Raw genomic sequence first — 27,691 nt, 5'->3', positions numbered from 1 at the left:
CAGAAAAATCTACCTCTTTCAGACTGTAGATGGAAATAACTGTGAAAAAATGATGCAGATATCTTCTAGTTTGTGCTAAACACACTGCTTTATTTTTACAGCCCACGTCTTTCATGAGGATACGAATTGTTAAGAGGCAGTCTTGTTTTGCTTTTCAAAGACATTTTGTAGAGATTTTTCACTAATGTGAATCTGATTTTATCTACTCAATTCTGTATAGATTAAGTAAATATGTATGATAAATTTAACAGCTTCTGTGTATTCTTTTGTTGCCCATGTGACCTTAATGCCTGTCAAGTGCAAAGACAGTTGTAGATACTGTTCCTTGTGCCTTAAAAAAGTTTCATTATTGTAAGATTTAAGAAAGAAGGGATGGGGCACCAGCCACTCAGACTGGGTGACAGAAGACGAGTTTTATGTAGCCAGACCCTTTTTTTAACCTCTAAAATAGAGGACTAGGAAACTCTACAGTGTAGTTGCTGTCAAAGCTTTAAAAATCTACAAGGACTGGATTTCTTCCGTTTGGGCGCTCTTAGCACATTCCAAGGTGTACCTATCTCAACAGCAGGAGAGTAGGTATGTACACAGGGGCACATAGGAAAGACCTTATTTGATGGTGAGCAAAAGGTATTTAAGCACGTACAGTCAGATAGAAGGAGGAGTTGGCGAACTTTTCCTGTCAGTCAGTCAGTCAGGTCGAATAAGTATGTTGTTAGGGTTAGTGTGGTTGTTTCTTCCTCAACAACCTTTAAAAATTCAATGTAGAGAATTCCCTGGCTGGCCCGTGGTTAGGACTCTATGCTTTCACTGCCTGGGGCCGGGTTCAGTCCCTGGTCAGGGAATGTGCAGTGCAACTCACTCACTCACTCAAATTCTTAAAAAATATTTATAAAAAAATCAATGCGAAAACCATCCCTAGCTGGCAGGCCTCACAAAAGAGGTCGAGGGCCAAGCTGCAGGCCAGTTTGTCCCCTTTTCTCACCTGCCACACAAGCGCTTGTTCTTTCCTGGGGAGAAATCTCGTGTTTGTTTAAACCTGCCCAAGTTAAGGCAGAAATAGCACGTGGGTCAAATGACATGTATGTAATAAGTTAGGTAGTTCTAGATTCACCAATCAAGCACAAAATACAGACACCTAACTTCTCCCCAGGTCTGCATAGGATACGTCGCGTACCTTGGAAAGAAATTCAGGTAAGTTCTCAGCATGTATACCCTGACAGCCTCCTCATAAGAAAGGGACATACATAGATACATGCATATGCACACACTCCCCCCTAACCCAGGTTCTAAAAGAATAAAACAGCTTATTTTAAAACTTTATTTCTGCAAAGCCAATCAAGAAGTGTTGGAGGGAAAAAGTGTAAAAGTTATTCTTGCATATTTAGGAACAGCAAGCACTTAGTTTGAGAAAACAAGGACTTAAAATAGTTGAATCAAAGGCAGTACCCTGCTACTGTATTTTAAAACAATGGCCGATGATCTTTCTTAAGCAACATTCCTTTCTTCCCTAAAAGCTACAATATGATACAGTACGCAATAGCTCACTTGAAAGTGCTAGGATCAGAAGGTAAAGAACGCCATATGCCACCCCACTTAGACTTCCTACTATACAATGCCATTTTGGCGCTTGATAAATCAAGCATTTGTGTAGCATTACATTCAATAGAAATGTTTCTCGTACATCGGGTTTAAGATCCTTGCCCCTCCAGTTCCGATGTTGTGACATCTGACTCTTCATCATTGTAAATATTTTCAGCCTGGAGATAACAACCAAATAAAATCAGAGGTAAAACTCCCCAAGGATTTTACAAGACTATCTAAAAATAGCATTCACTAGTTCTATCCAGATTTTAGCTGTCTGGTCAGCGTGATTTAGTGCTGGAAATTAAATGTGGACACATTTTAGAGTAAACTTAGTTTCCTTTTTGTTTTACCCCCAAAGACTAATAAATTCATGAGGAAAAGGCAGGCCAGTGTTCTCAAAAACTATTTGCCAGCGTGTAACTCCACACATACCCCTAGCTGCCCGTGCACTACTACTTATTTCAGTTATCCATAAAAGGTGTTTTCCAGAAGCATTTCAGACACTTCGACGGAACGACAGCCCTGAAGTGCTTAGCGCGCATCACCGAAGAACTCAGCGTCTCAGCGTGAACGCACTGACGTTTCCTCCCGTGTCCCTCATGCCTACGACACATCAGACACTGGACGTGGAGCAGTGATGCCGCCAAGAGGCCAGCTGATAAAGGGCGTAACGATCATGAAAATCGGAGCAGCTGCCATGTCTACATCAACATGTGCACAGATTTCTCCCAACCCAACAGGTGCATATTGAACTAAAGACTGCTGTTAAAATGGAAAAAGGTCTTTTAAGACTTTCTATAAATATTTGATATAATATGTACCTAAATATTTGATATGTCTATTACATTATATCATTAGCAAAATCTCTCCAAAATAGTCATTGAGGAAAAGTAAATACTTTAGGCTCACCATTTGCCATATCTGCATGATGTTATCCTCGGACACGGAGCAAATGACCCAAGGCTCATTGGGGTTCCAACTAAAATCTGATATCTTGGCAGTGTGTCCTCCATGAATAAACTGTTAATAAGAAAAACTGTTAATAAGAAAAAAAGCCTTGGTTTCGTATCTCATGTTAGAAGTTAGTTTGTAGAGCATTAGTCTTTTAACGGGTCACAGAACTGCAGTTTGGAGGGAGGGTGGTGCAGGCTTAGTAAGCCAGCCCTCCACCACTCTTGATTTTGCCAACTTCCAAACCCTCCAAAAAGGTGATAGGACAGTACAACGAACGCCTGGATTACCTTCACCTAGGTTCCCCAAATAACTATTTTGTTAACATGCCACCTGCTGAGCCACCACGAAGTTGCAGACAGCACACCTAACCCCTAAATACTTCAGCCTGCATCACCAAAAACAAAGGACATTTTCCTTCATGACCACAGTGCCGTTTCCATAGCTAATACAACACTAAAATTCTGCCTCATTAGCAAATACATAGTTAGATACAAATATTCAAGGTAATACATTTCCAGGATGTCTTATGTTACATACTCTTTCCTAAAACTGCCCCACCTGGAGTCTCCTGGTTCTTCTGTGGGCCCCTGAAGGATCCCTTTCTCCCCCTTACTAACGGAAAGGCATACTTATCAGCCATCCTTCAATCTCTCCAAGGCACACTGCCCCAGGGCTGGGGGAAAAAAAATTCTCGGGACTCCAGAAAGTCCCCCATAAGGGCTAAACCGAGGTATTTGCTAAGAAATGCTGAAGGGGGCAGTCTTACTTCCTGCACTGGGCCTTATCTTAGAATTAAGATCCCGAAGAAACAATTCTTGGGACTTCCTTGGCGGTCCACTGGTTAAGACTCCTTGCTTCCACTGTAGGGGGCGCAGGTTCGATCCCTCGTCAGGAAACTAAGATCCCACATGCCACACAGTGTGGCCAAAAAAAAAAAAAGGACTCCCCTGGTGGTGCAGTGGTTACGAATCCAGTTGCCAATGCAGGGGACACAAGTTTGAGCCCTGGTCCGGAAAGATCCCACATGCCACGGAGCAACTAAACCCGTGCACCGCAACTATTGAGCCTATGCTCTAGAGCCCGTGCTCTACAACAAGAGAAGCCCGCACACTGCAACAAAGAGTAGCCCCTGCTCACTGCAACTAGAGAAAAAGCCTGCGTGCAGCAACCAAGACCAAGTGTAGCCAAAAGAAATAAAAACTAAAAAAAAAACCACCAATTTTCACATGGACAATATGAATACTTTGTTATGAACTGGTAAGTCACCCTTCCTGACAGAAAGGTTTGAAAATGAGGTCTATCTCCACCAATTAGGTTATATGCAGTGTAACTACTTTACTTAGTAATTTAGTTTAAAAATTAAGATGGGATAAACAGCTTTTAAAAATAGTCATAAAGGGGACATAAGTGGAAATACTTTCAGACCACAGGCTTGGAATATATATAGGAGTCATTAAATCAAGACATTGTTATATTTAAATTCTTGTTAGTATCCAGTTTACTACACTTAAATGTCCCTTGATTTCAGACTCTCATGAAAAAAGCAGCAAAATACTAGTGGATTTTGTCAAGGCCCATGAAACTGTTACAGAGACATTATATACAAATACACTGTCCTCTCCCTGCAATATCAAAAAATACCAGGAAACCTTGAAAACATTAAACACTAAGTGTAAGAATCAGTCACAGAAGACCACATACTGTATGATTCCTCTCATGAAACGTCTAGAACAGGCAAATCTAGACAGACAGAAAGATTAGTGGTAGCCAGGGGCTCACAAAAGACTGGGAAATGGTGGTTAAAGGGTACAATTTCTGGGGTGACAAAAATATTCTGAAATTGACTTGTGATGGTTGTTCAACTCTGAACATACTAAAAATCACTGAAGCGTATACTTCAGTGAACTGTATGATCTGTAAATTATATCTCAGTAAATGTTAACAAAGTAAAAAAAAAAAAAAAAAAAAGTAAAAATGGTTGGTGGCAACACCTTAGCTAAAAAAAGACTTAAAAATTTTACGAGGCCCTGCATCACAAAACAAGACTTCTCAGATTAAGACACCCAATACAGAATACAGCATTTAGATGCTGTCATCTGTCTGTGGTAGCACTTTATTGAGAAATACTATAAGCAGCAGAAGTATTAACACTGAACATGCTAGTATGTCTTTGCCACAGTCCAGCACTGTCGGGCATGGTAACACACAGGACAAGGAGTAAGGGGGTCTCAGATGTTCATACTGTGTGGGATCTAGTGAACATCTGTGTGCAGGGCTCATCCTCAATGGCCTTCTTTACCTTTTAAAAGTGGTGGGCAAAGCTCAAGCATTCCAAAAATTAGTCCTGGCCTAAGAGCTAAATATACGTTACAGAGGAACGAATGAGTATCCGCCAAATGACTGGTGGAGACAAATGCTGAATTCAGAGTGAGGACAAAGAACCATTACCAAGTCTGGCAATGATTCATATAAAAGTGACCTGAAGTGTACAGTGAAGGACTCAGAGTCAGGAAGGATGAGGACAGATACCACCATGCAAACCTTCAAAGGGCCAAGGAGATGCCAAGATAATTTAATTAGGAATGGAAGGAAGATGGTGGGCACTGTTGGCATCAACAAGATCGAGGAAGCGGGCTTCCCTGGTGGCGCAGTGGTTGCGAATCTGCCTGCTAATGCAGGGGACACGGGTTCAATCCCTGGTCTGGGAAGAGCCCACATGCCGCGGAGCAACTGGGCCCGTGAGCCACAACTACTGAGCCTGCGCATCTGGAGCCTGTGCTCCGCAACAAGAGAGGCCGCGACAGTGAGAGGCCTGTGCACCGCAATGAAGAGTGGCCCCCGCTCGCCGCAACTAGAGAGAGCCCTCGCACAGAAACGAAGACCCAACACGACGAAAATAAATAAATAAATAAACTCCTACCCCCAACATCTTAAAAAAAAAAAAAAAAATCGAGGAAGCATTCATTTTTCTGGGCAGGGAACTTAATTAGGTCATTAAGTTTTTCCATACTGTTAGAAAGTGTTAAGTGTTACTAACTGAATATCAATGCCCCTCACCCCCAAACCCTCAGAAACATCGTAACTGAGAGAATCAGTGAGAAATTATAATACACTATTTTCCAGGAGCCTAAATTATTCTTAGTGAAACATTGGTAAAACCTACTGGGCTCTATTTACTATTTTCAATAAATGTCAAAACTATCACAATAACCTCCAAGGCCTCCAATTTGAAATCATCTTCAAGAGCTAGAATTTGAGGTTCTTCACTCATTTTCCAGATACATGAAACAATGACAAACAGTCCAATCTGCATATGACATTTCATCTTGCATTAAGAAAAGCCAATATATACCAGGAGTTCTGGAGGCCCATCTTCTGCATCTTCTGCTGATTGTTCTTCTCCAATTTTGCTATTGAGAAAGAACATAATGCCTTCATTACTGAAATTCTTCCAGCATCAGTTTGCAAAGCCAGCATCAGCCCAGAAATCCCATCCTAAAACACACACTCTAAAAGCAACTTATTTCTCTAGTGTTATCGGTTAGAGTTTTTGTATTAATTATTTGGTGGGAGGGTGGGGTGTTTACTTTCTGGAAATGGTAATAAGAGCCGTTCATAACCGAAGTTGAAGAATAGAAATTAGTGTTAATAAATATTAACTTAAAATTCATTCAATATTTTAACTGAGGTGTTTCCTGCATTAGGATTAAAAGGTGAAAAGAATATAAAATATCTGTAGAAGAACTGATGCCCAGTCCCTACACTTCACTCTTAAAGCCTTTTTCATCCCAGGAGTGAAATACAATTACACATCAGTACTGTAGATGTGTCTAAAGATATGATAACAAAAGAACTTTAACTATGGCATGTATAAGCCAAGGAAAGGTTAAGTTTTAATTTTTTCTTATCTTAAAAACTTCAATTTGTAGAATTTGCTGCTAGCAGTTCCAACAGTGAAATCACTCGTTACACACCAATCATCAGCCCTGATACCTAGGTACACAGGCGGACTTTGCTAGTAATAGCTGCTAAAAAAAAAAAAAAAAAAAAAAAAGAGCCAAAACACAACTTTCCATTCGCTAGACTTTTTCTTTCCAATAAAACTAATCAAACAAACCAAACATGTGGGACTGCTAGACAATTATGTTTCTCCTCCCACTGTCAGGAGTACAATAGCTAACATCGACCATTTTAATCCACAATTTTATCTAACGTATTCTTTTAATAGCAAGCAAGACACAAATGAACTTTAAGAAGAAATCATACAATGCCTGCAAATTTATTTACGGCACCCCTAAGGACAATCCAGTTGCCTGGACATCAGACTTACAAACCTTGCTGTACCAATTCATACAACACTATAGTTTTTGTTTAAGGTTTCTAATTTTACTACCAGAATTGTTTTCAAGTAAAAAAAAAAAAACCACTCAAATGTCTGTTTTAAAGATTCTCTACATTTTCAAGCATCTATCAAGGCCAGAGTTTGTTCCATAAGAACACAGAACATTAGATGTTTAGCAGTTTTATAACACAAGCATTTTATTCTGCACTGGCTCTATTCCATACACCAAAAAGTCGGTCTACTGTCTCTGTAAGTAAGGCAGCCTTGACTAAAAACTTAGTCCACTTGAAAGCAATCCAGGTAGGAAAGAAGTTACCTTCAGGAATTTAATGATTTAACTTTGAGATAAGGACATCTTACAGAGATGTATGTAATGGAACATTATTAATGGCTCTAAAGGCTCAAAATAAGCAAAGGAGTCTGAAATTCTTGCAATAGCAACTCTGCAGTCAAGGAACTTTAAGAATTGGGAGGAACACAGTGAGCGCCCAGAAGAACTTAAGATCTCTGAGAGCACGTCCTGTGCTTATCCTGCTCCCAAGTTTACCCCAGCAGTTACACAACCCACAGCGGGAGCTCATACCTGCGAAAAGAACCAATGAAAGCACAGAAGAGCAAATGGTAAAAAAACTGAGAAAGACCAGTCCTGCAGGTGTACCTGCAACCCAAGAAGACATGAACAGCTAACGTCTTTATCCCCTTCTACAGCAGAAGTGTTTTCAATGCCATCATTTGGATGTTCAAACACACATGCACCCCCGCCCCGACTTCAGTCCTAATTATCAACAGAAAAACAAAACTCACGTTTGCATAAATTTACTTTACAGTCCATTTGCTGATAAACTTTTTTTTTTCACTTCTATTTTATGGAACAAAGACTCTTCAGGAAGGTACTTAAAATTAATATTAGACTTACTAGACTGGGGTTAGCAAAGTGCTCTTCTAGTTTATCAATTACTACATAATCTGCCAGATTAGCATATTTATGCAATTTCTTGTCACCAGATACTGAGTTACCTTAAATCCCACACGTTCAGGCGGCGATCAGTACCACTTGAAGCCAGAATAGTTTCGTTATGTGGAGACCAGTGGACCTAGCAATACATATTTGAAAATGTAAAGAATCATCCGTTCCTAGGTTTGTGGATATTGTTCTAATCCTTGACATTTTCCCATTTCGTGTTCTATACCCTCTCCTTGGCCTACAGGCCCTCACCCTCTTTGTCCTATCTCTTCAGATACTTTTTTTTTTAACACCTTTATTGGCGTATAATTGCTTTACGATGGTGTTAGTTTCTGCTTTATAACAAAGTGAATCAGTTATACATATACATATGTTCCCATATCTCTTCCCTCTTGCGTCTCCCTCCCTCCCACCCTCCCTCTATCCCACCCCTCTAGGTGGTCACAAAGCACTGAGCTGATCTCCCTGTGCTGTGCGGCTGCTTCCCACTAGCTATCTATTTTACATTTGGTAGAATATAAATGTCCACGCCGCTCTCACTTTGTCACAGCTTACCCTTCCCCCTCCCCATATCCTCAAGTCCATGCTCTCGTAGGTCTGAGTTTTATTCCCGTCCTACCCCTAGTCTCTTCATGACATCTTTTTTTCTTAGATTCCATATATATGTGTTAGCATACGGTATTTCTTTTTCTCTTTCTGACTTACTTCACTCTGTATGACAGACTCTAGGTCCATCCACCTCACTACAGATAACTCAGTTTCGTTGGACCATCTCCTCAGCTTGCCCCCAGGAAGGTCACACTCCCCAACACAGGGGAACTCAGCTAGGGATCCAAATAAAATTATTCAGCCCCAAAACCGTCCCAGAAGCTTTTAACATTCTCAATGAACTACATTTTAGCCTATGCAAATCTCTATTTTAAACCACATACAAGATATTTTTCACTAGAGGACCCACCATGCTGATATACCTTATGGGAAGAATCCTTAGATTTCACTTTTTAAAATTTTATTTACTTACTTTATTGATTGATTGCTGTGCCACATGGCTTGCATGATCTCAGTTCCCCGACCAGGGGCTGAACGCAGGCCATAGTAGTGACAGTGCCAAATACTAACCACTAGACCACCAGGGAACTCCCTTCACTTTTTAAACTGATCCTATTTTGCAAGGTTTTTTCCTTCTACTTCTGAACTAATAGTTTCTAAAAAGCTCCAAGTTATTTCTCACTAGTTAACTTACACAGGAGAAGAGGAGCTTTCAAAAATAAAAAACGGATTCCCCTGGCAGTCCAGTGGTTAGGACTCTGCACTTTCACTGCCAAGGGCGTGGATTCAATCCCTGGTCGGGGAAGTAAGATCCTGCAAATCACGAGGTGCAGACGACAACAACAACAGCAACAACAGCAACAACAACAACGCCCACCGCCCATGATATAAAAGAAAAAAAGTTTTTGATTTCCCTCTACCAAAATGTTACTAAAATCTGACAGAGACATCAGAAAACTGTCACATACCTGGAAAATTTCATCTTTATGAGATTCGAAGGTATGGAGTTTCAACTTTAAATTACGCAGATCCCATAAAGCTACAGTCTGAAGAAAAATAAATGAAAAGGAATTCATTTCTGCACTTTACATAAGAATTTTAAAATACTGCAGTAACAAGACCACTGGGTTTGTAAACACCAAGTATGGAAAAACTTAGAAACCTTATCTGCAGAGCCAGTTGCGAGAATGAACTCGCTGTAGGGATTGAACGACAGGCAATTGACCTCGGCGGTGTGCGCATCAACCAGGTGGCTCGGCTTGGAGGTGGTGTTAGACCTGGTGTCCCATCTAAAACACAAAGGTACAAGGCACACAGCACACGAGCAGGCCGCTCAACCCAACCCAGCCTCTCTCCCCAACGCTCGGCGGCCACGCCAGCACCGCTCCACGCCACTGTTCTCTCGCTAACTCGTCCCTTCAGGGACACCAACCACGCAGAGGTGGACTTCCAACCACTAAGCGATATGTCCAACCACTACGTGATATGTGCTAAACCTGCGCAAAACAAACTAGGGCCATTTCTGCTTCCTTGTTCCTTAGGTTCCTGTCTGGATTACCAGCTATTTTAAGCACACACAAAATACTACATAAAGAAAAATGTAACAATTTGATACCTACGACGTAGCCTTGTCAAATTTCCATGTTTTGCTTTGTTTGCCTCAGATATTAGTTTATGAGATAAAAAGCATTCCAGGCAGTTGAATGCAGCCCCCTCAACTTCAATGCAAACCACCCTGATCCCAATTTTGATACCTACCACTGCCCTAAGCATGTTTCTTTGTGTGTACATACCTGTTTTCCTTTCTTTTTCTAAATAAAATGTGTTCAATCATACAGCACAGTAACTTTTATGTAAAAAGGCCATACCTACTTGCAGTTTATTATGTCAATTATACCTCACTAAAGCTATTTTTTTTCTTTTCTGAAGGCCAAGACATAATTTTTTTTAAAAAAGAAATCAAACTACAGGCCACCACAATCACTGATGGTCATTCAGGACACCCATATAATGAGACCCCACTGAATTTTCCACCTTACATCATAAGTTTCTGATCATCAGCAACAGATCCAAACAATGACTCATGCAGCAGGTGCCAGGCCACATCCTCTACAACAGCCGAGTGGCCAGTAAAAATCGCTTTAGCATCCACAATTTTGCCTTCCTTTGGTCCTGCATTAATATCCCACAGACAGACAGTCTGAAGAAGGAACAAAACAAGTTATAAGATACTGAATTTAAATGCTAACACCTTATTTAAAACACCTTTATTAAAAACAAAACTACTTAACTATATAAAAGTTACAAATAAACACGAGGAGGAAATATAAACATAAGTGAAGCTTCATAAACAGAAGAGTGTATTGGTACAGCTTCCACAATCTGAGATGCAGAGGGCAAGGAAGATACAGTGTGATGGGGACAGGAAGACAGCATGGTGGCAGGCAAGAAATTCAAGTTAGAGTTTCCACCTACATACATTCAGTCAAGTATCTAAAATTCACCCAGATTACACAACACAACACTGAGAGCCTGGTGTTCGGAATCTACTGAGCAGAAACGCACATCTTAAAACTTAACGCTGGGCTGGGAGATTGGGAATTAAAACTAAAATATGCCTCTTAAAAAGCAAAAGCCTTTGGACAAGTCTCACTTCATGGCAGAAACATCAGGAAGTGCGAAGTGAATGACCTAGGAACCCCTGCGAGGCTACTGGAAGACGCCACAGGGACTGCCCAGACCTCAAAGATCACAGATCAGCAGGCTCTGGGAGCTGAGTCTCTTCTTAGCATCTCATCATAAAAATAGTTGAGAAAAGTCTTAAGTTTCTATGAAAAAATACTGCAAGCTATAGCGCAATGATTCTCATCTCAATGGTTTAAAACAAGAGGTAATTCCATTAAGCTATACTCGACCTAAATTCCACTGACACTAGTATCAGCTTCATCTCTTTATAAGTCACTTTTTTTTTTTTTTACCTGAAAGGGTTTCTGTTACACAATACACATACATGGCCCTTAGTCTCTGTTGATACTTACACACTCGGATGCACAATTTACATGCACGGAAGAGAAGGAACGTGTGGAACTCTTGCCATCACCTGCTCCTCACCTCAGAAGGATCCTGGGAACATTAGCAAGATGCCTGACATATGTGCAGCCCTTGGGGAACGTCAGCTATTAATTCTGACTAGCAACTCCCAGCCTGGTGTCTTCAGAAAGTACTAGCAGTTAAGTTCCTGAGTATAACCCATCCTCCCTATTGGGAGGATGTTCACTTTGAGGGAAACAAAGGAAAGCTTCCTTCCAGAGAACTGAGGTAGACCCTTGCTTCCCAGCCTCCCCTGGAGCATGGTTCCAAGAACATGACATGGGCTCAATCATCTGACCAGGTCTTCGAATTGTGAACAGCAACAAAGGAGAATCTGTTCTGATGACTGGGGGGTGGGGGTGTTACATCCACTTTCCAAGGGTGGCAAGAGTGACATCCTCACTGGCCTAATTTGGGTTAACGACCTGGTCTCTCCTCTTTTCCAGGCCATTTTCTAGCCGCCACAGCACTTCTGTGAGCTACCCTACCCAATGCCCTTCCAATCAATTCCTTTTCTATTTAAATCAGCCAGCACCATCTTTGCAGCCACAAAGGAAAATAATTATGGAAATTCTCAAAAAAGTAAAAATGGAACTACCACACGATCCAGCAATCCCACTTGGGTATTTATGCAGAGAAAACGAAAACACTAACTTGAAAAGACATATACACTCTCATGTTCACTGTGGCATTATTTACAATAGCCAAGACAAGGAAACAACCTAAGTATCCATCAATGCATGAATGGATAAAGATGTGCTATATATAGGCAATGGACTACTACTCAGCCATAAAAAGAGGAAATCTTGTCATCTGTGACAACATGAACTTTGAGGGCAGTATGCTAAGCGAAATAAGTTAGAGAAAGACAAATACCACATGATCTCTCTTATATATGGAAACTTAAAAACAACAACAACAAAAAACAAGCTCATAGACACAAAGAACGATGGTGGTTGCCAGAGGTGGAGGGTGGGAGAAATAGGTGAAGGGGGTATACATTTATTTTTTAAAAACAAATTAAAAGAGATATTTTTTTAAAGATCACTCAGAAAATGCACCTGAAGAATATCCTTAAAAACAAAAAATAAAAATAGTAAAAATTTTAAATTTACAAAAAGGTAGAGAAAATTATAGAAAACAAAACAAAACAAAACCATCAGCCAGAGTTGGTTTTGGTTGCTTGTAACTAAACAGTCTTGACTGGGCCGATTGCCTACTTTCAATATTTCAAAAAGCTGAACAGAAATTGCAGTTAACAGACATATAAAGAAGATCTGCGATGTGACAGGCCCTGTTCTACGTATGGGGATGTGCTAAGGAAGAAGGCAAGGAACCTTCTCTCACAAAGCTGACATAAAACGCTAACTGTGGCCAAGTTACATGAGCTTTCAAAAGCTCCAGAAGTTTACTCTCGGCTTGTACTTGGAGTCATACCAGACACTTTAGGCTTACAGCATGGGAACCATGAAATAAAATATGGGGCTGTTAGTGGCGAGAATGCTACAAACGTTGATCTATAATAAATTAACAAGATCACTTTGCATTTGTGTGGTACTTTTCATTGTTAATTAAAACACTTTATATTAAAAGATGCCAAGGCAACTCAACAGGGAAAGATTGCCTGGGAAAGCTAGATAGCCACACGCAGAGGATGAAGTTGGACTCCTACACCTCACACCATATCAAAATAGATCAAAGACCTAAATATAAGAGCGAAAACTAAAATTCTTAGAAAAAACATAGGTGTAAATTTTTGTGATGTTGGATTATGTAATGGTTTCTTAGATATGGTATCCAAAGCAAAAGTGACATAAAATATATAAACTGAACTCAAAATTTAAAACTTCTAGGCTTCAGAGGAAATCATCAAAAAAGTGAAAAGGGGGCTTCCCTGGTGGCGCAGTGGTTGAGAGTCCACCTGCCGATGCAGGGGACGCGGGTTCGTGCTCTGGTCTGGGAGGATCCCACATGCCACGGAACAGCTGGGCCCGGGAGCCATGGCCGCTGAGCCTGCGCGTCCGGAGCCTGCACTCCGCAACGGCAGAGGCCACAACAGTGAGGCCCGCGTACAGCAAAAAAAAAAAAAAAAAAAAAAAAAAAAAAGGGAAAAGACAACCCAAAGAATGGAAGAAATTTTTTAAAAATCATATATCTGATAAAGAACTTGAATCTAGAATATATAAAGCACTCTTACAACTCAACAATGAAAAACAAAATGAAAATGGACAAAAGATTTCAATACAAATTTTTCCAAAGATGGTACAGAAATGGCCAGTAAGCACATGAAAAAATGCTCAACATCATTAGTACATATAAGTCAAAACCACAATGAAGTACCACTTCACACCACTAGAATGGCTATAATAAAGATAGACCATAACAAGTGTTGGGAGGACATGGAGAAACTGGAACCCTCGTACATTGTTGGTAGGAATGTGAAGTGGTGCAGCTGCTTTGGAAAAGTATGGCAGTTCTTCAAACAGCTAAACATAAAGTTACCACATGACTCAGTAATTCAACTCCTAGGTGACTACCCAAGAGAAATGAAAACATATCTACACAAAAACCTATACAAAAATGTTCACAGCAGCAATACTCAAAGTAGCCCCAAGGGGAAACAACCCAAATGTCTACCAACTGATAAATGAATCAATTGTGGTATATCTATATAATGGAGTATTGTTCAGCCATAAAAAGGGATGAAGTACCGACACTGCTTTCCCATGGATGAACCTTGAAAACATTAATGCTAAATAAAAGCAGCCAGACAGAAAGAGCCGCATACTATATGATTCCATTTATATGAAATTTCAAGAAAAGACAAATCTATAGGTTAAAAGTAAACTAGTGGTTGACAGAAGCTGGGGGAAGGAAGGAGCGAGGAGTGACTGTTTAATAGGTATGGAGTTACTTTTTGTGACATTTGATGAAAATGTTTTAGAATTAGATAGTAGTGATGGTTTCACAACTTTGTAAATACACTAAAACCCACAGACTTGTACACTTAAAAAACAGTATTAAAAAAAACCAAAAGCAAAAAACAACTAAACTAAAATGTAATTTATATTAATCAGGCCTCACAAACACTTTAAAGGGTCTCCGTTACAGAGGTCCACTTTTAAATAATGGGACACCTTTTGCCCACTTTCCTTCCACTCTAAGGCTGCTGCTTCAAAAGAGCTTTGTGGAATTCTAAGGCTCCAAAAGGGCAGTGTGATAACCATTTCTCTAAATCCTGTGGAAATGTTATCACAACAATCAGTATTATCTTAGAAAACCTTTCATCTATTAGTCTCCATCAGTGCAGAGCTGTCCGTGACACAGTCTTTAACTCTCAGTGCATGAGTAGATTAGGAAGAATAGGTTTCTCACATGGTCGTCAGATGCACTTAAGAGATGTCCACTCAAATTAGAATTCCAAGAAAGACCATAGCCTTCCTTTTGGTGGCCTCTTAACCTAAGATCAGGATTACATTCTCCACTTGGGTCTAAAAAAAAAAAATAAAAAAAAAAAAAGGAAGAAAGAAAGAAAAGAAAAGAAAAAAAAAAAGAAAAAGAAATATATTAACTACTAAGTGATTATCTGTTTATCAGAACTGGTAAGAGCAAACTCTCACTCCTGAGTGAGCCATAACATTTATCATAATGACTGGAAAAAAGAACTGCACACAAACAAGGACTTGGTTTCACCCACGACCACCCTGAAAAGCTGTTCTCTGTGCTTCATTTCAAATACTCAATGCAAACCAGGTCTCGTGACCATAAAATGACTTGTTCCTTTGCAAAACCGAGTACTAAGCTCTAACACAAAATACTGAAAACTATACCAGCCCACAAATTTACATAGTGACAACCCACCCCAGCTCCAAGTCAAGTTTTAAAAACATTTTTGTGAGGAAATAGTTAACACAGAAGGTCTGGCTGTTCAGTCCTTGCATGTCTCCAAGGTAGCCTGCAACCATGACTGACCTAGCCAGCCCCTGGGAATGTGACCCTCACAAAATTCTTCATGTCGCCATCTGATGAAGCTGTGTACGCCCAGAGCAGTGGGGCACGCTGTGGCAGCTTGTCGAGACCTGTAGGATTGTTGAGCAAGATTCATGATGAATCTGGCTTCACTGCTGGGGCCCTGAGTTTCCCTTACCATGGCTGGTCACAGAGCAGAATGTACCTGTGTGACCAGACCTCCATAAAATCTCCAGACACCGAGACTCAAATGGGCTTCCCTGGGCAGAGATATTTATGCCCCTGTGGTATGTGGCCCCAGAGGAGAAGAAGGATTCTCAAGTCTATGCCTGACCTCTCTGAACTCTGCCTGATGTGTATCTTTCTCCTCCTATCTTTGCTCTGTATCCTTTGCTATAATAAACCTTAGCCAGTTTTTATTCCCGTTTTTTTGCTCTATATCCTTCACTCTAATAAACTTTAGCCAGGAATATAATAACCTGCTGTGAGGTCCTTCTGTTAAATCACTGAACTTGAGCATAGTTTGGGGACCCCTGAAACAATTTCTAAACCTTTAAAAATTAAAGTATACTAGTTTGAATGACGTCAAAGCAATTATTTTGAATCAAGAAGAAGGGTCAAGCAATGGTCTGACTTTATTACTACATACCTGGTTTAGCAGGGTGCTTTGTATAGTCAAAAACTAGCACGTCAGAAGACGGCGTTTTTGTAGCAATGATGTGAGGATTCTGCGGCATGTAACGAGCACGGTTTACTTCTCCTTCGTGGTTAATTTTAATTTCACATTCAATTTTTCCTGTTACAGAACCAAAGCCACCAAATTCTAATGTGAGAAGAAAGAAATAAACACATACACTTACGATTAAAATTCACAAGTCACTCAGTTTAATCAACCTGAGATTTTAATCTGACAGAATACAACACAAATTGACAAGAGAGAGGGCGAGAGGGCACACCAGCACACAAAAATATAGGCTCACTTGCCACTTGGAATTAATTTATTCTCAAAGCCCATGTGAATTGGAAAATGTTGATACCTATTTTATGCAGTTCAGTTCCACCTTGGACTTAAAACATTTAAAAATTGGCTTCTTTCAGTTGTGAAGATGATGTAATTATTCACGAAAATTCAAATAACCACACAATTAACACACCTCAGCCTTTTAGTTCGAAGACAACTCATTTGGAAGTGCTGAAATTAGAATTGTATTTTAGGTTTCATTAACACAGGTTCTTCCTCAGGAGTATGAACACTCCGTGAGTCTAAAATCAAAAACATCCTCATATCGGAAATCCAACTAACACCCACCCAATCCCAAGACAGATAGACAGATAGACAGACAGACAGACAGACAGACAGACAGACAGACAGACACACACACACACACACACACACACACACACACACACACACACACGTCAGTCCCACCAGAATCCTTGAACACATTCCATCCAGTTGAACACGTCGGTTCAACTTGCAGTGGAGTGCCAAAGCCTAAATGAGCGGGGCTAACCTCTATATCCGGTGTAGGACTATGACTACAATGTTCAATAGTTACTGAAAAGGCCTTGGAAAAGTGAGAAAGCCACATAAAAAGTCTAACTTCGGAGCAGCAGCAAGGTGATAGCAGAAAGAATACAAGTAGAGAACACCTAAGCAGATAATAGCAAACAAGAACATTTGGTTTTTTGTGCTTATAGATAAAAATCTGAATTAGCTGCTGACTTTTAAAAATTCGGAGGCTTCACACTGTAACTGTTACTTCTTCCTGACCTATATCTCTTCTCCTCTGCACATTCCTTTTTAGCTCACCCTGTGTCTCAGGTCAAGTAACACTAACTCAAATGCCTAATGAAACCAGGCAGGTAACAACTAAAACAGACTGGCTAGGGCCTGGCAAAAACACACCGAAAGCAGTAAGCCATTTTCTCAGTTTCAGCCAGGTCTTGCTATGTGGGAATGCTTAAGCAACACTAGCTCCCAATGCCTTACTATCAGAATTTAGCCATTCTTGGGAATTCCCTGGCGGTCCAGTGGTTAGGACTCAGTGCTTCCACTTCGGGGCCCGGGTTTGATCCTTGGTTGGGGAACTAAGATCCCGCAAGCCTCGGGGCCGGAGTGGGGGGATGGGGGGAAGAATTTAGCCATTCTCCTCTATGGCAAACACTGCTTACTATTTCGGCGGCTCAAAGTCATATCCCATTTCACACAACCATACGCAATCACCCATTTCCCTCTTAGCACTTCCCCTTCCCATCGTGTCAATGGAAGAAAATGCCTCAGCCTTTCTAAGACACCCCTCCTGATCCTATCACCTGCCACCTCCAGAGACCCTGCTCCAAAACTGCCGTTTTTATATTTTCAATCTCCCACCACCGTGGACACCAAGGATTCTTTCTCACCCTTCTGTTACAAAGATACTCAAGTTTCCAAATTCCTTTAGTGAAAACAAACTCAACAGCTCTCCTTTAATAAAAACTGGGCTTCCAGGTAAGATTTACTGTGTACACAGGGCTTTGTTTTCTCAAACTCAAAAGGAAAAGCTTGAAAAATCACTAACTTAATGACAATAGTACCCATTAAAAATACCGTAACTGAAAACTTAAAAAGGTGTTAACTGTGAATTATTGTAGTCACTTGTTAGAATGTAATTCACTGAACAAGTTACTAAAAACAATATCTCCATGTATTATGCACAGAGACTAATTCTTAAGCTGAAAGTCCAATTAAGTACATAGTTTAGGACTAACAGCGATTAAAATTTTTCTGATTACAACAATATTTACAGAAATAATGCATAAGGTTGTAGGGTAATGGACTATGAATTGCAGAAGTGGTAAACTGAGTAAACCGTTTTGGAAAAGGTTTATATTATTTTAGGTTCACAATGAATATACCACACAACTCAGCAATTCCACTCCACTACATAAATTCTCCCACGTGTAGGAGGAGATGGGACAAGGATGTTCACTGAAGCATTGCTCATAACAGCAAAACGCCCACATAGATACAATCCAACTGCCCCTTGATAGAAGAATAAATTGAGGTTTAAGCATAATGGAATACTATACGGTTGTTAAAAGAATGACCTAGACGTTTACATAGTATACACAGACAAAACTGAATGAAAAAAGCAAACTGCAAAACAACATTATGTATGTTTACTACTGTATGAATAATAAAAATACAAATAGTTGAAAATGGCACACTAATTTCAGGACAGTGATGAATTCTGGAGAAGAAAGCAAGGAGGAACGGAGTAGGAATGGCAGGACTTTAGCTAAAAAGTAGAATTTTATTTTCAATAAGAAAGCTCTATTCAACCATTTGGGGCTGTGGGGAAAGCATTAACCCAGCAGTTCTGGTTGCTTAGCCCTCACAGCTCTGACGGGCAATGGGCCCATGACTGACCCCTGACCAACTCCCAGGAACATGGACCTCAGAATGTTCTCGATATCACTGACGGGTTGATTCTGTGGTGTACACCTGAAGCAAGGGACCATTCTGTACCAGTCTGTCAGGGTTGCTTTGCACAAATATCAAGATTGATGATTCGCACCTGATTTCATTACAGGGGTCCCCAAGTTTCAGCTGTCATGGCTGGCTGCCAACATGATGTGCCTACAAAACCAACTGCCATGAAAGACTGAGACCCTGACCCTTGAATGGGTTTCCCTGAGCAGAGACAGTCCACACGTGTCCCTGTCGTTCGCTGCCAGAGGGAAAGCACATCCTGTGTGGCCCTGGATGAGACTTGTGCTGGACCTCTGTAGACTCCCTGATGCACATCTTTTTCTGTATTTTTCATTGTAACAAACTTTAGCCATGAGCATAATCTGCTGAGTCTTGTGAGTCCTCCTAGCAAAATCACCAAACTTGGGTGGTTGTGGGAACACTAAAACAGGGGAATGTATGATTGGATTGGGGGATGGGAGTCAACAGCTTCCATAAAAAACCCACTATTAACTGTTTGGTGTAAATGCCTCCTGACTTTTTTCTATGCCTACACCAACACATATTCTTACTGTTACCAAAATAGTTACTGTAATCACACATACCAGTTACTCACTTTATCTTGGAAACCTTTCCATACCAGTGCATACAGATTTATCTCCCTGTCTGTGTGTAAAATTCAAAGTTAGCTCATTCTTAGTAATTGCTGCACAGTATTTCAAACATACCATAATGTGTTTGACCAACTTCCTATGAACTAACATCTGGGTTGCTAGGTTGAGCCTAATTTTTCAATCTTGCAAATAATGCTACTATAAAATCCTTGTGCACATGTGGGTGAGTAGTTCTGTAGGGTAAAGTCCTAGAAGTTAAACTGCTGGGCCAAAAGATATTAGTATAATGTTTTAATAACATATAATTCGAGGTCTATTCCTTTAGACACCAATGCTGGAATATATGGTATACCTACCACCCTTCTCACTGTCACAGTGGGAAGCATCAAACTGTGCATCATCGTTTGGAATATGGACTCGAGCAACCACGAGATGATTCTGCTCATCAGATGTGTGAGTCCCCAGCACTAGCCAATGAAGGGCATAATCCTTTCCTTCTGGTCTGTTTAGGAAAGAAAGAAAGTCATACTAATCCTTTAAGAAATCAGTTGCTAACAAATCCAGTCCACCATCCATCCCCATGTTCATAAATCATGACTTCTTGCCTAAAAAAAATCTTCAATTTTAATACACTAGTTGTTTCTGGTTTCCGAGTAAGAGGCAACAAAGTAAAATGGAAAAAATAAAGTGTTGTGTCAGAAAAACTGGGTTTAAATCCTGGCTCAAACTAAAATTAGTTATATGCAATTCCTTATATCACAACTTCCCTGTGGGCCTCAGTTTCTTCACCTAAACAACAGGTTATGAATGAAAATGGCACGATGTGAAAACCCCTTGTTTATATTTATGGTGCTTAAAACTTATAAAATAGGCATTCTCACTTTTACGGGAGAGGGGAGGTGGGTCTTTGTTACCCTATTCTGTGGAAACTTACTTCGTGGCTGAAGAAATCACTGATGCCTCTTGGCACCCTGGTCCAAGAAATGATTTTGCATCCGCATCTATTAACAAGGCTTAAGCAGTGATTCTGCATCTGTATCTATTAACAAGGCTTTCCCATTTGTATTATCTAGAAGAGCAATTTTCACCTCTGTTCCATGGTCCCATCTCAGTAAGGAAGGCTGAGAAGTAAGGCTCTGGGCCCCAGCATCAGACAGCCTAGACTATTTATCTGTTTCTAAATTCCAGTTGCACAAAGGATTCAGTGGTTTAGAAAAAAGGTTTGTGGGTTACTTCTAGGCATGTAATTTATTAATAACTGGGCTTCCCTGGTGGTGCAGTGGTTAAGAATCTGACTGCCAATGCAGGGGACACAGGTTCAAGCCCTGGGCCCAGGAAGATCCCACATGCCACGGAGCAACTAAGCCCGGGCACCACAACTACTGAGCCTGTGCTCTAGAGCCCGCAAGCCACAACTACTGAGCCCGTGTGCCACAACTACTGAAGCCCACGCGCCTAGAGCCGGTGCTCCACAACAAGAAGCCACCACAACGAGAAGCCACCACAACGAGAAGCCTGCGCACTGCAACAAAGAGCAGCCCCCGCTCACCACAACTAGAGAAAGCCTGTGAGCAGCAACAAAGACCTAACGCAGGTAAAAGTAAATAAATTTTTAAAAATCTATTAATAACTAAAAAATACAAGATGAAATTTTACCAATATTTGGCTTAGGGTAAAAAAACAGCAATAAATACACAAAAACTCCAAGAACAGAATAAGGCAGCCATGGCTAAGCAACAGCAGTTTATTTGAAAAAAGACATGGGTCTGAGTCAACGTACATTCAGTGACCAAGAATACGATGTGGCTATCAAAAAAGGTAATTAATTTCATCTTAGATGAACTTATATAGGGAAGAAGGCAAAACACATGAGCATTCACTCGCTTATTTTTAACTGGAAAAACCACACTTAGGAAATTAGGCTCTAGCAATGTACTTTAGGAGGATTTAGACAAAATGAAACCTTTACAAGGAATAATGGCTTAAAATGAAAGGGAACCTAAACATATCTCATGAGAACCATTTGAAAAGAAACAGGAATACTTGAGAGAAAGGAGGCAGCACGGAGCAAGGTTAGGACTGACATAAAAGCAAGAAAGTGACTTCTTTTTAATGGCATTAAGCAGAAAAAAACTAAAACCAACACGTAAAGTTACAGGTTAAACACGTCAATTCATCATACAACCTTTCTAAGGAGCAGGATCACAAGATGGACTAGAGGATCTGAAAAACTCCTTCTGACTCTAAAATTCAATTATTCTGGTTTCCCCTGACCCGATCATCATATAAGGATTTTTCTTTTTACTACAAATTCTTTCAATCTCCATCATTAAAATACAAGTCTATTTTCCTGAGCCAATCAATATCTATTTTCCTCCAATAGTGGATGCACCTAAGGCTGCAGAAGCACTCATTATAAAAGACCTTGTGCATTTTCAGTGCCAGAATCCTTTGATCACTTTAACTCTACTGCTAAGACATTCACCCAACAATCACAGATTATCACAAGGTTATTCTCAGTAGCACTGCCTGAAGCAGCAAAAGACTGAAAACAAATATCCATCAATAAGGAACTGGTGACATAAATTATAGTATATCCATAAATGGAATTTTATGGAGCCCTTAAAACAAAGAACATATATCGAAGTATGCTGATAGGAAAAAAGTCTTCAATATAAACTTCTAATTAAAAAGTCAAGTGAACTGGGAATTCCCTGGTAGTCCAGTGGTTAAGACTCCATGCTTCCACTGCAGGGGGCACGGTCAGGGAACTAAGATGCAAAGTCAAGTCAACAACTTGCTACCAGAAAAAAAGATGGAGGGACATAGCATGTACTTCTTCATGCCGGCAGGATGGATAAGAAATCGCAAACAAGGACTGCCTCCGCTCTGGGTAAGGGAACTAGGAGAATAGAGGATGTGGAAGGGGGACTTATGCAGTTTTGTATCATCTGAGTTTGAATGTATACACAGGTTTTTAGGTAGAGAGTAAGTCTTAACATGTTTAAGAAATTATCCAATTAAGAGATATGAAATAATGATCTACCAGTTTTGAAAAATAATTTCGTAGAGATACCTATATAAAAAACTTAAGGAGCCAAATCAATTACATGGATGATCACCTAAGTGAATTTAAGGACAACAGCTTAGAAAGTGCAAGTAATCATTCGGAAGCATGTTGTATGTAGGCAGGAGGCCAGCCTGATGAGGCTGAGTAGAGCCTAGCTTTCAAAGAGCCAGGCTAAAAGAGTAGCCAACATTTTTACTGCCCTACATAGTGACCCTACATAGTGACGAAACACAATCACAGTCCCTTCATACCCCCAAACAGAACCCTGAAAAGCACCAGACAGCCGTCCTCAACACCCAAGAATGCAGGCTGGCTGGCATGTTCTTGCATTCCCAGAGCCACTGCATGTCCCACAACCAGATCCCACTTCTTTGCATGCAAAGAACACCATGGAATACATAATTTAGTTAAAGTATTTTCTGTTAAGTTCCTAAGTGTTAATATAACAGTAATATCTGGGGGGCTTCCCTGATAGCACAGTGGTTAAGAATCTGCCTGCAAAAGCAGGGGACATGGGTTCGAGCACTGGTCTGGGAAGATCCCACATGCCATGGAGCAACTAAGCCCGTGCACCACAACTAGTGAGCCTGTGCGCCGCAACTACTGAAGCCCATGTGCCTAGAGCCCATGCTCTGCAACAAGAGAAGCCACTGCAATGAGAAGCCCACACACTGCAAAGAAGAGTAGCCCCTGCTTGCCGCAACTAGAGAAAGCCCGCGCACAGCAACAATGACCCAAAGCAGCCAAAAATTTAAAAAATAAATAAATAAATTTTTAAAAAGTAATATCTGGGCTGAGAACACACAGATCTATAATTTTAAAATCTTTTCGCAAAACATGTTATAGGTAACATTTTTAAAAGACTTCAGGGGCTTCCCTGGTGGCGCAGTGGTTGAGAATCCGCCTGCCGATGCAGGAGACACGGGTTCGTGCCCTGGTCCGGGAAGATCCCACATGCCGCGGAGCAACTAAGCCCGTGAGCCATGGCCGCTAGGCCTGCGCGTCCGGAGCCTGTGCTCCGCAACTGGAGAGGCCACAACAGTGAGAGGCCCGCATACCGCAAAAAAAAAAAAAAAAAAAAAAAGACTTCAGTATATCACTCAGCCATAAAAAGAAATGAAATTGAATTATTTGTAGTGAGGTCGATAGACCTAGAGTCTGTCATACAGAGTGAAGTAAGTCAAAAAGAGAAAAACAGGGCTTCCCTGGTGGCGCAGTGGTTGACAGTCCACCTGCCGATGCAGGGGATACGGGTTTGTGCCCCGGCCCGGGAAGATTCCACATACCACAGAGTGGCTGGGCCCGTGAGCCATGGCCGCTGATCCTGCGCATGATCTTATTTACTTCCTCAAGTGTAGGCTGTCAGAACCATCAGCACCTCCGTTTACGGACCAGACTACTCCAGAATAGAGACTGACCAAGTTGCCCTAATTCACAAAGCTAAGAAGCAAGGGGCAGAATTCAAACTCATGTCTCTAACCTTAAAGCCTCGGCTCTTTTCTATGGTTAGAGTAGGTCAAAAAGATCCAAGCGAATGTAAATCATTTGCTTAACAGGAAGACAAAGAGAGTCAAATGCACATTATGCTCTAAACCAGAACCTCAATACCCTTAAGCATGTGAGGTCAAAGTTATATATGTCAAGGATTAGAAACCTCCACTATTTAGTTCTTGGCTCTTCTTCCCACATGTGCGTATTTACATTGAGATTTTTCGGAGGCCCAGTGGAAGTCCCTAACTGTATGGAAGTCAATGTTCACATATGGAGAATCTGGCCATCATACGAAGAGTTTTATATGAAGGTAATTTACTCTTATTTTTAAAAGCTGTTGCAAAATCCCCTCTCTAGATTAGAGTTTGATTAATCCTCATTAAATTATATGCTCACAATACTCAAAATTTAATACTCTTTTAAAGTACAAGGCCACGCACACTGCAACGAAGAGTAGCCCCCATTTGCCACAACTAGAGAAAAGCCCGCGTGCAGCAATGAAGACCCAATGCAGCCAAAAATACATAAATAAATAAATTTATATTAAAAAAATTAAGTACAAGGCCAAGTTCGTACTAGGAAAAGTGCAACTGCATGAGAAAGATAACCTAGCGCAGAGGTTGCCTCAACTCTGGGGCCACCTGGTTTAGGTTTGAAAGCCTGCTCCACCACTTACCAGCTGTGTGATCTGGGGCATGTTACGTCATAACTCAGCCCCAATTTCCACATGATGAAAAAAAAAGAATGATAAAAAGTAATTATTGCACTGTTGTATTCAACCAAATAATAGGACATAAAGCTCTTCAGATGTGCCAGGCCCTGTTCTAAGTGCTCAATAAATGTCAGCAATTATTACCAGAGAAATTTTACAAAGAGGTGCAAAGAACACTCTTTTTTTTTTTCTCGGTACGCGGGCCTCTCACTGCTGTGGCCTCTCCCGCTGCGTGTGCTCCGGACGCGCAGGCTCAGCGGCCATGGTCACCGGCCCAGCCGCTCCGCGGCATGTGGGATCTTCCCGGACCGGGGCACGAACCCACGTCCCCCGCAACGGCAGGCGGACTCTCAACCACTGCGCCACCAGCGAAGCCCCAAAGAACACTCTTATAAAAACCAACAGCAACCTCAAAGTGTATCCCATACTATAGGCCAACAACACCACCTTTTCGTTGGTAAACTGCTGCTAAATTCTCTTCACCTTTGCCAATTAAAACGTATTCATCTTGGGGGCTGGTTACAAGAGTGTATTCACTTTGTAAAAATTCATCAAGCCACACGCTTATGATTTGTGCACTTTTCTGTACACATGCTATTTTCCCATAAAGTTATAAAGAAATCCATTAGTCTGGGGCCCAAAGAAATGCTGATCTATATTTAAGCCCAAGAAATGTCAAATATATCCAGTGCATCCTACATATATCCTTAATCTCACAACAGATTCTTTGTCCCCCTTTAACGCCACATTTATACGTCAGAAACCACCCCATAAATCGCTTAAGTCTTGAAAATAAAAATCACCTGCCACATGACGCAAGGTCTAAATTGATTACTTATGTTCCATGTATAAAACGCCCCCCAAAAAAACAAACTAGGAAATTCAAGTCAACAGTTAAATTTATGCGAAATAAAAGTTGCCAAAAACCCTTACTTAGTCACTTCAGGAAGCCACTGAACGGTAAGACTCGGCCACTGAAGAGCATGGGTCATAACCAGGTCATACAGAAACGGTGTATTCTTCTTCCAGATTTTATATTCTTCATTGATGACACGCTCCTCCACAGTATCTTCAAACACTGAAATTTGGAGAAAGCCCACACGATTAAGTGGCTGAGAGGGATCGGAGTCATAATCTCCACTGGAGGTCACCTCGAGACGGCCACACCTAATCTCCTCTTTCCCTTTACCTCTAATTTGGACACGAACAACCAACTGCTCTTCCAGAACGTGGAGATAATATTAACACCAGGCAGCTTATTTTTTGCACTTTAAAATCAATGCCGCCTGCGTATACAAAATTGGGTAATTTACACAGCCATCGCAATTGTTTTACAGGTAACAGCTGTTCGCACCTGTTCCAAGATGACGACCCGTATGTAGAGGACCTCCCGGACCCACCCGGCGAGACGAATCCACGTGTAGCGGAAACCCATCAGCCCGCTCCCTCCATCCCCCACCAGGAGAAGCCTCTGATCCCACGAAGCCCGCGTCGGCAGCCATAAGCCAGCGGGTTCCAGAATCCCCCGGACAAGGGCCGCGACCCCGAGGCGGTCGACGCGCGCGCGTTAGGAGGCGCCGTGCCCGCTTTCCGGCTGCTTAGGCCGCCTCCGCCCGGGGGCCTAGGGAGCGCCGCCGCCGGAGGGGGGTGGCGGGAGGGGAGGGTGGCGGGAAGGGGGCCCAACCCGCGGCCCCACGCCCGGCTCCGGAAGTGCTCGGAGCCCTCCGCGCCGCGGCCCCGTCCCGCGTAGGCCCCTCGAGACGCGCGCCGAGCCTCGCGCCCGGCCCCGCCCCCTGCTCCTCACGCCAATTCGCGCCTTTCGCCGGCGCGTGCCGCGGCCTCGCACGCCCGCCGCCGCCCGCCGCCCCCCGCCGCCCGGCGCGCGCCGCCCCGCAGGGCCTCTTACTCTCTTTACTCGCCATCTTGCGTCGAGTGTTCGCCCCTCGCCGCCTCCTCGGACTCCCCTTGCGAGCCAAGAGCAGCCCAACCGCAGGCGCTCCTGCCTTTCCCAGGCACGTCACACACTTCTAGCTCTCGAAGCCTGAGCCCCGTCTTACAGCCTGGGTGCTCCCCAGACGCTGCGTCCTTCTCTCTTGCCTCCTCCCCGCTTACGGGTACCGAGGTCTGAGGCGCTCTTCTCTCTCTCTCCAAACTTGGAACGAGACTTTTCAACCCGCGCCTCCCAGCCCGCCCAGGCAGCTGAGCGCAGGCGCATCCGCCCTGGGAAAAGTGAGAGGCGGTGGCGAGGCGGGCCTGGGAGCCGACGACTTCGTCCCCTCGACCAATGATGTGCGGCAGGCAGGTTTCACGCGGCGTTCGGAGGCGGGCTTCTGGGGGTGGGCGGGGCGTTGCGCGGCAGGAAGTTGGAGAGGCGCAGGCGCGAGGTCTCGCCCGGCGCTCCCAGGGCCGGCCGCGGGGGCGGATGGGGGCGCGCGGGGGTGGGGCGAAAGGAGGCGCGGCTTGCAAGCTGCGTGGGGGCTGCGAGGCCCGGGGCGGCGAGCCCTGAGGCCGCGGGGCGTGGCTGCTTGCAGCGGCTGTGGCCGTGGCGGTGGGGGTAGGGGGCAGGGAGGCTGTTGCCGCTTAGCCAAGCAAAATCTCAGAGCGAGAAAGGGAAATGGTTTCTAGTCTCGAGAGACTACCGTGCCCTCAAAGTCTCCCTGACAGTCGCGGGCATGCAATTCTCTGCACCCGAAAGTTCTCCCTCCAGCCGACTGGCCTTTTCTGGGGCCTGGTCGAGCCGAGGTAGGGTTTGTTGGAGGCAAAGGGGGCCTTTTGCAGAGGCCGCGGGCGTGTTGTTACTGCAGAAGCCGCTGGGCCTTCCTAGTAGGCTAAACCTGCGGCCTGTTCAGGCACAGGCCTTAAACGCTCCGAAACTGATTTGAATTACACTTTTGTTTG

General features: G+C 42.4%; 2 protein-coding genes across 7 annotated transcripts in view; one reads left to right on the top strand and one right to left on the bottom strand.

Moving 5' to 3' along the window:
• The window catches only part of TXLNG (taxilin gamma), a 68,764-nt gene extending 66,127 nt beyond the window's left edge, over positions 1-2,637 (top strand). Inside the window, exons 13-14 of one of the 3 annotated variants that reach the window (XR_010838697.1) lie at positions 1,151-1,191; positions 2,077-2,637. The gene's annotated coding sequence lies outside the window, so the exon portion shown is untranslated. Of the gene's footprint in view, positions 1-101; positions 249-1,150; positions 1,192-2,073 lie in introns of those variants that run through there. The other 2 variants (XR_010838696.1, XM_067023740.1) reach the window with 2 other exon arrangements.
• Positions 73-27,129, bottom strand: RBBP7 (RB binding protein 7, chromatin remodeling factor). Of its 4 annotated transcripts, none has more exons than XM_059050861.2 (12): positions 26,700-27,129; positions 25,727-25,871; positions 19,877-20,022; positions 16,102-16,275; positions 14,859-14,974; positions 10,433-10,593; positions 9,556-9,682; positions 9,362-9,439; positions 7,898-7,974; positions 5,891-5,948; positions 2,494-2,604; positions 73-1,757 (listed from the first exon to the last, which is right to left on the bottom strand). In XM_059050861.2, the coding sequence occupies exons 1-12, from the start codon at positions 26,713-26,715 to the stop codon at positions 1,689-1,691; spliced, it is 1,278 nt and encodes a 425-aa protein (XP_058906844.1). In that variant the 5' UTR covers positions 26,716-27,129; the 3' UTR covers positions 73-1,688. The 4 variants fall into 4 exon arrangements, with proteins under 4 accessions (XP_058906844.1, XP_066879845.1, XP_066879843.1 ...); XM_067023744.1 differs by having other exon boundaries at positions 16,102-16,248; positions 26,700-27,024; XM_067023742.1 differs by lacking the exon at positions 26,700-27,129 and adding an exon at positions 26,148-26,536 and having other exon boundaries at positions 1,312-1,757.
• Positions 27,130-27,691: the final 562 nt, after the last annotated feature.

This window comes from Kogia breviceps, chromosome X, assembly GCF_026419965.1.
Source record: "Kogia breviceps isolate mKogBre1 chromosome X, mKogBre1 haplotype 1, whole genome shotgun sequence".
Classification (NCBI taxonomy): Eukaryota; Metazoa; Chordata; class Mammalia; order Artiodactyla; family Physeteridae; genus Kogia; species Kogia breviceps.
Note: the sequence above shows the minus strand (reverse complement) of the source record. Positions and strands in the feature narration are given on the sequence as shown.

Bases quoted from the DNA above. Each gene is read 5' to 3' on its own strand.
- RBBP7 (XM_067023742.1), bottom strand. From the start codon at position 26,295: ATGGCTGCCGACGCGGGCTTCGTGGGATCAGAGGCTTCTCCTGGTGGG. The intron at 7,975-9,361 runs GTATGTGACAGT...ATGTATTGCTAG, and splicing joins ATAAAGATGAAATTTTCCAG to GTCCACTGGTCTCCACATAA. The intron at 5,949-7,897 runs GTAACTCAGTAT...CTTTCTCAATAG, and splicing joins CTGAACGTGTGGGATTTAAG to CAAAATTGGAGAAGAACAAT.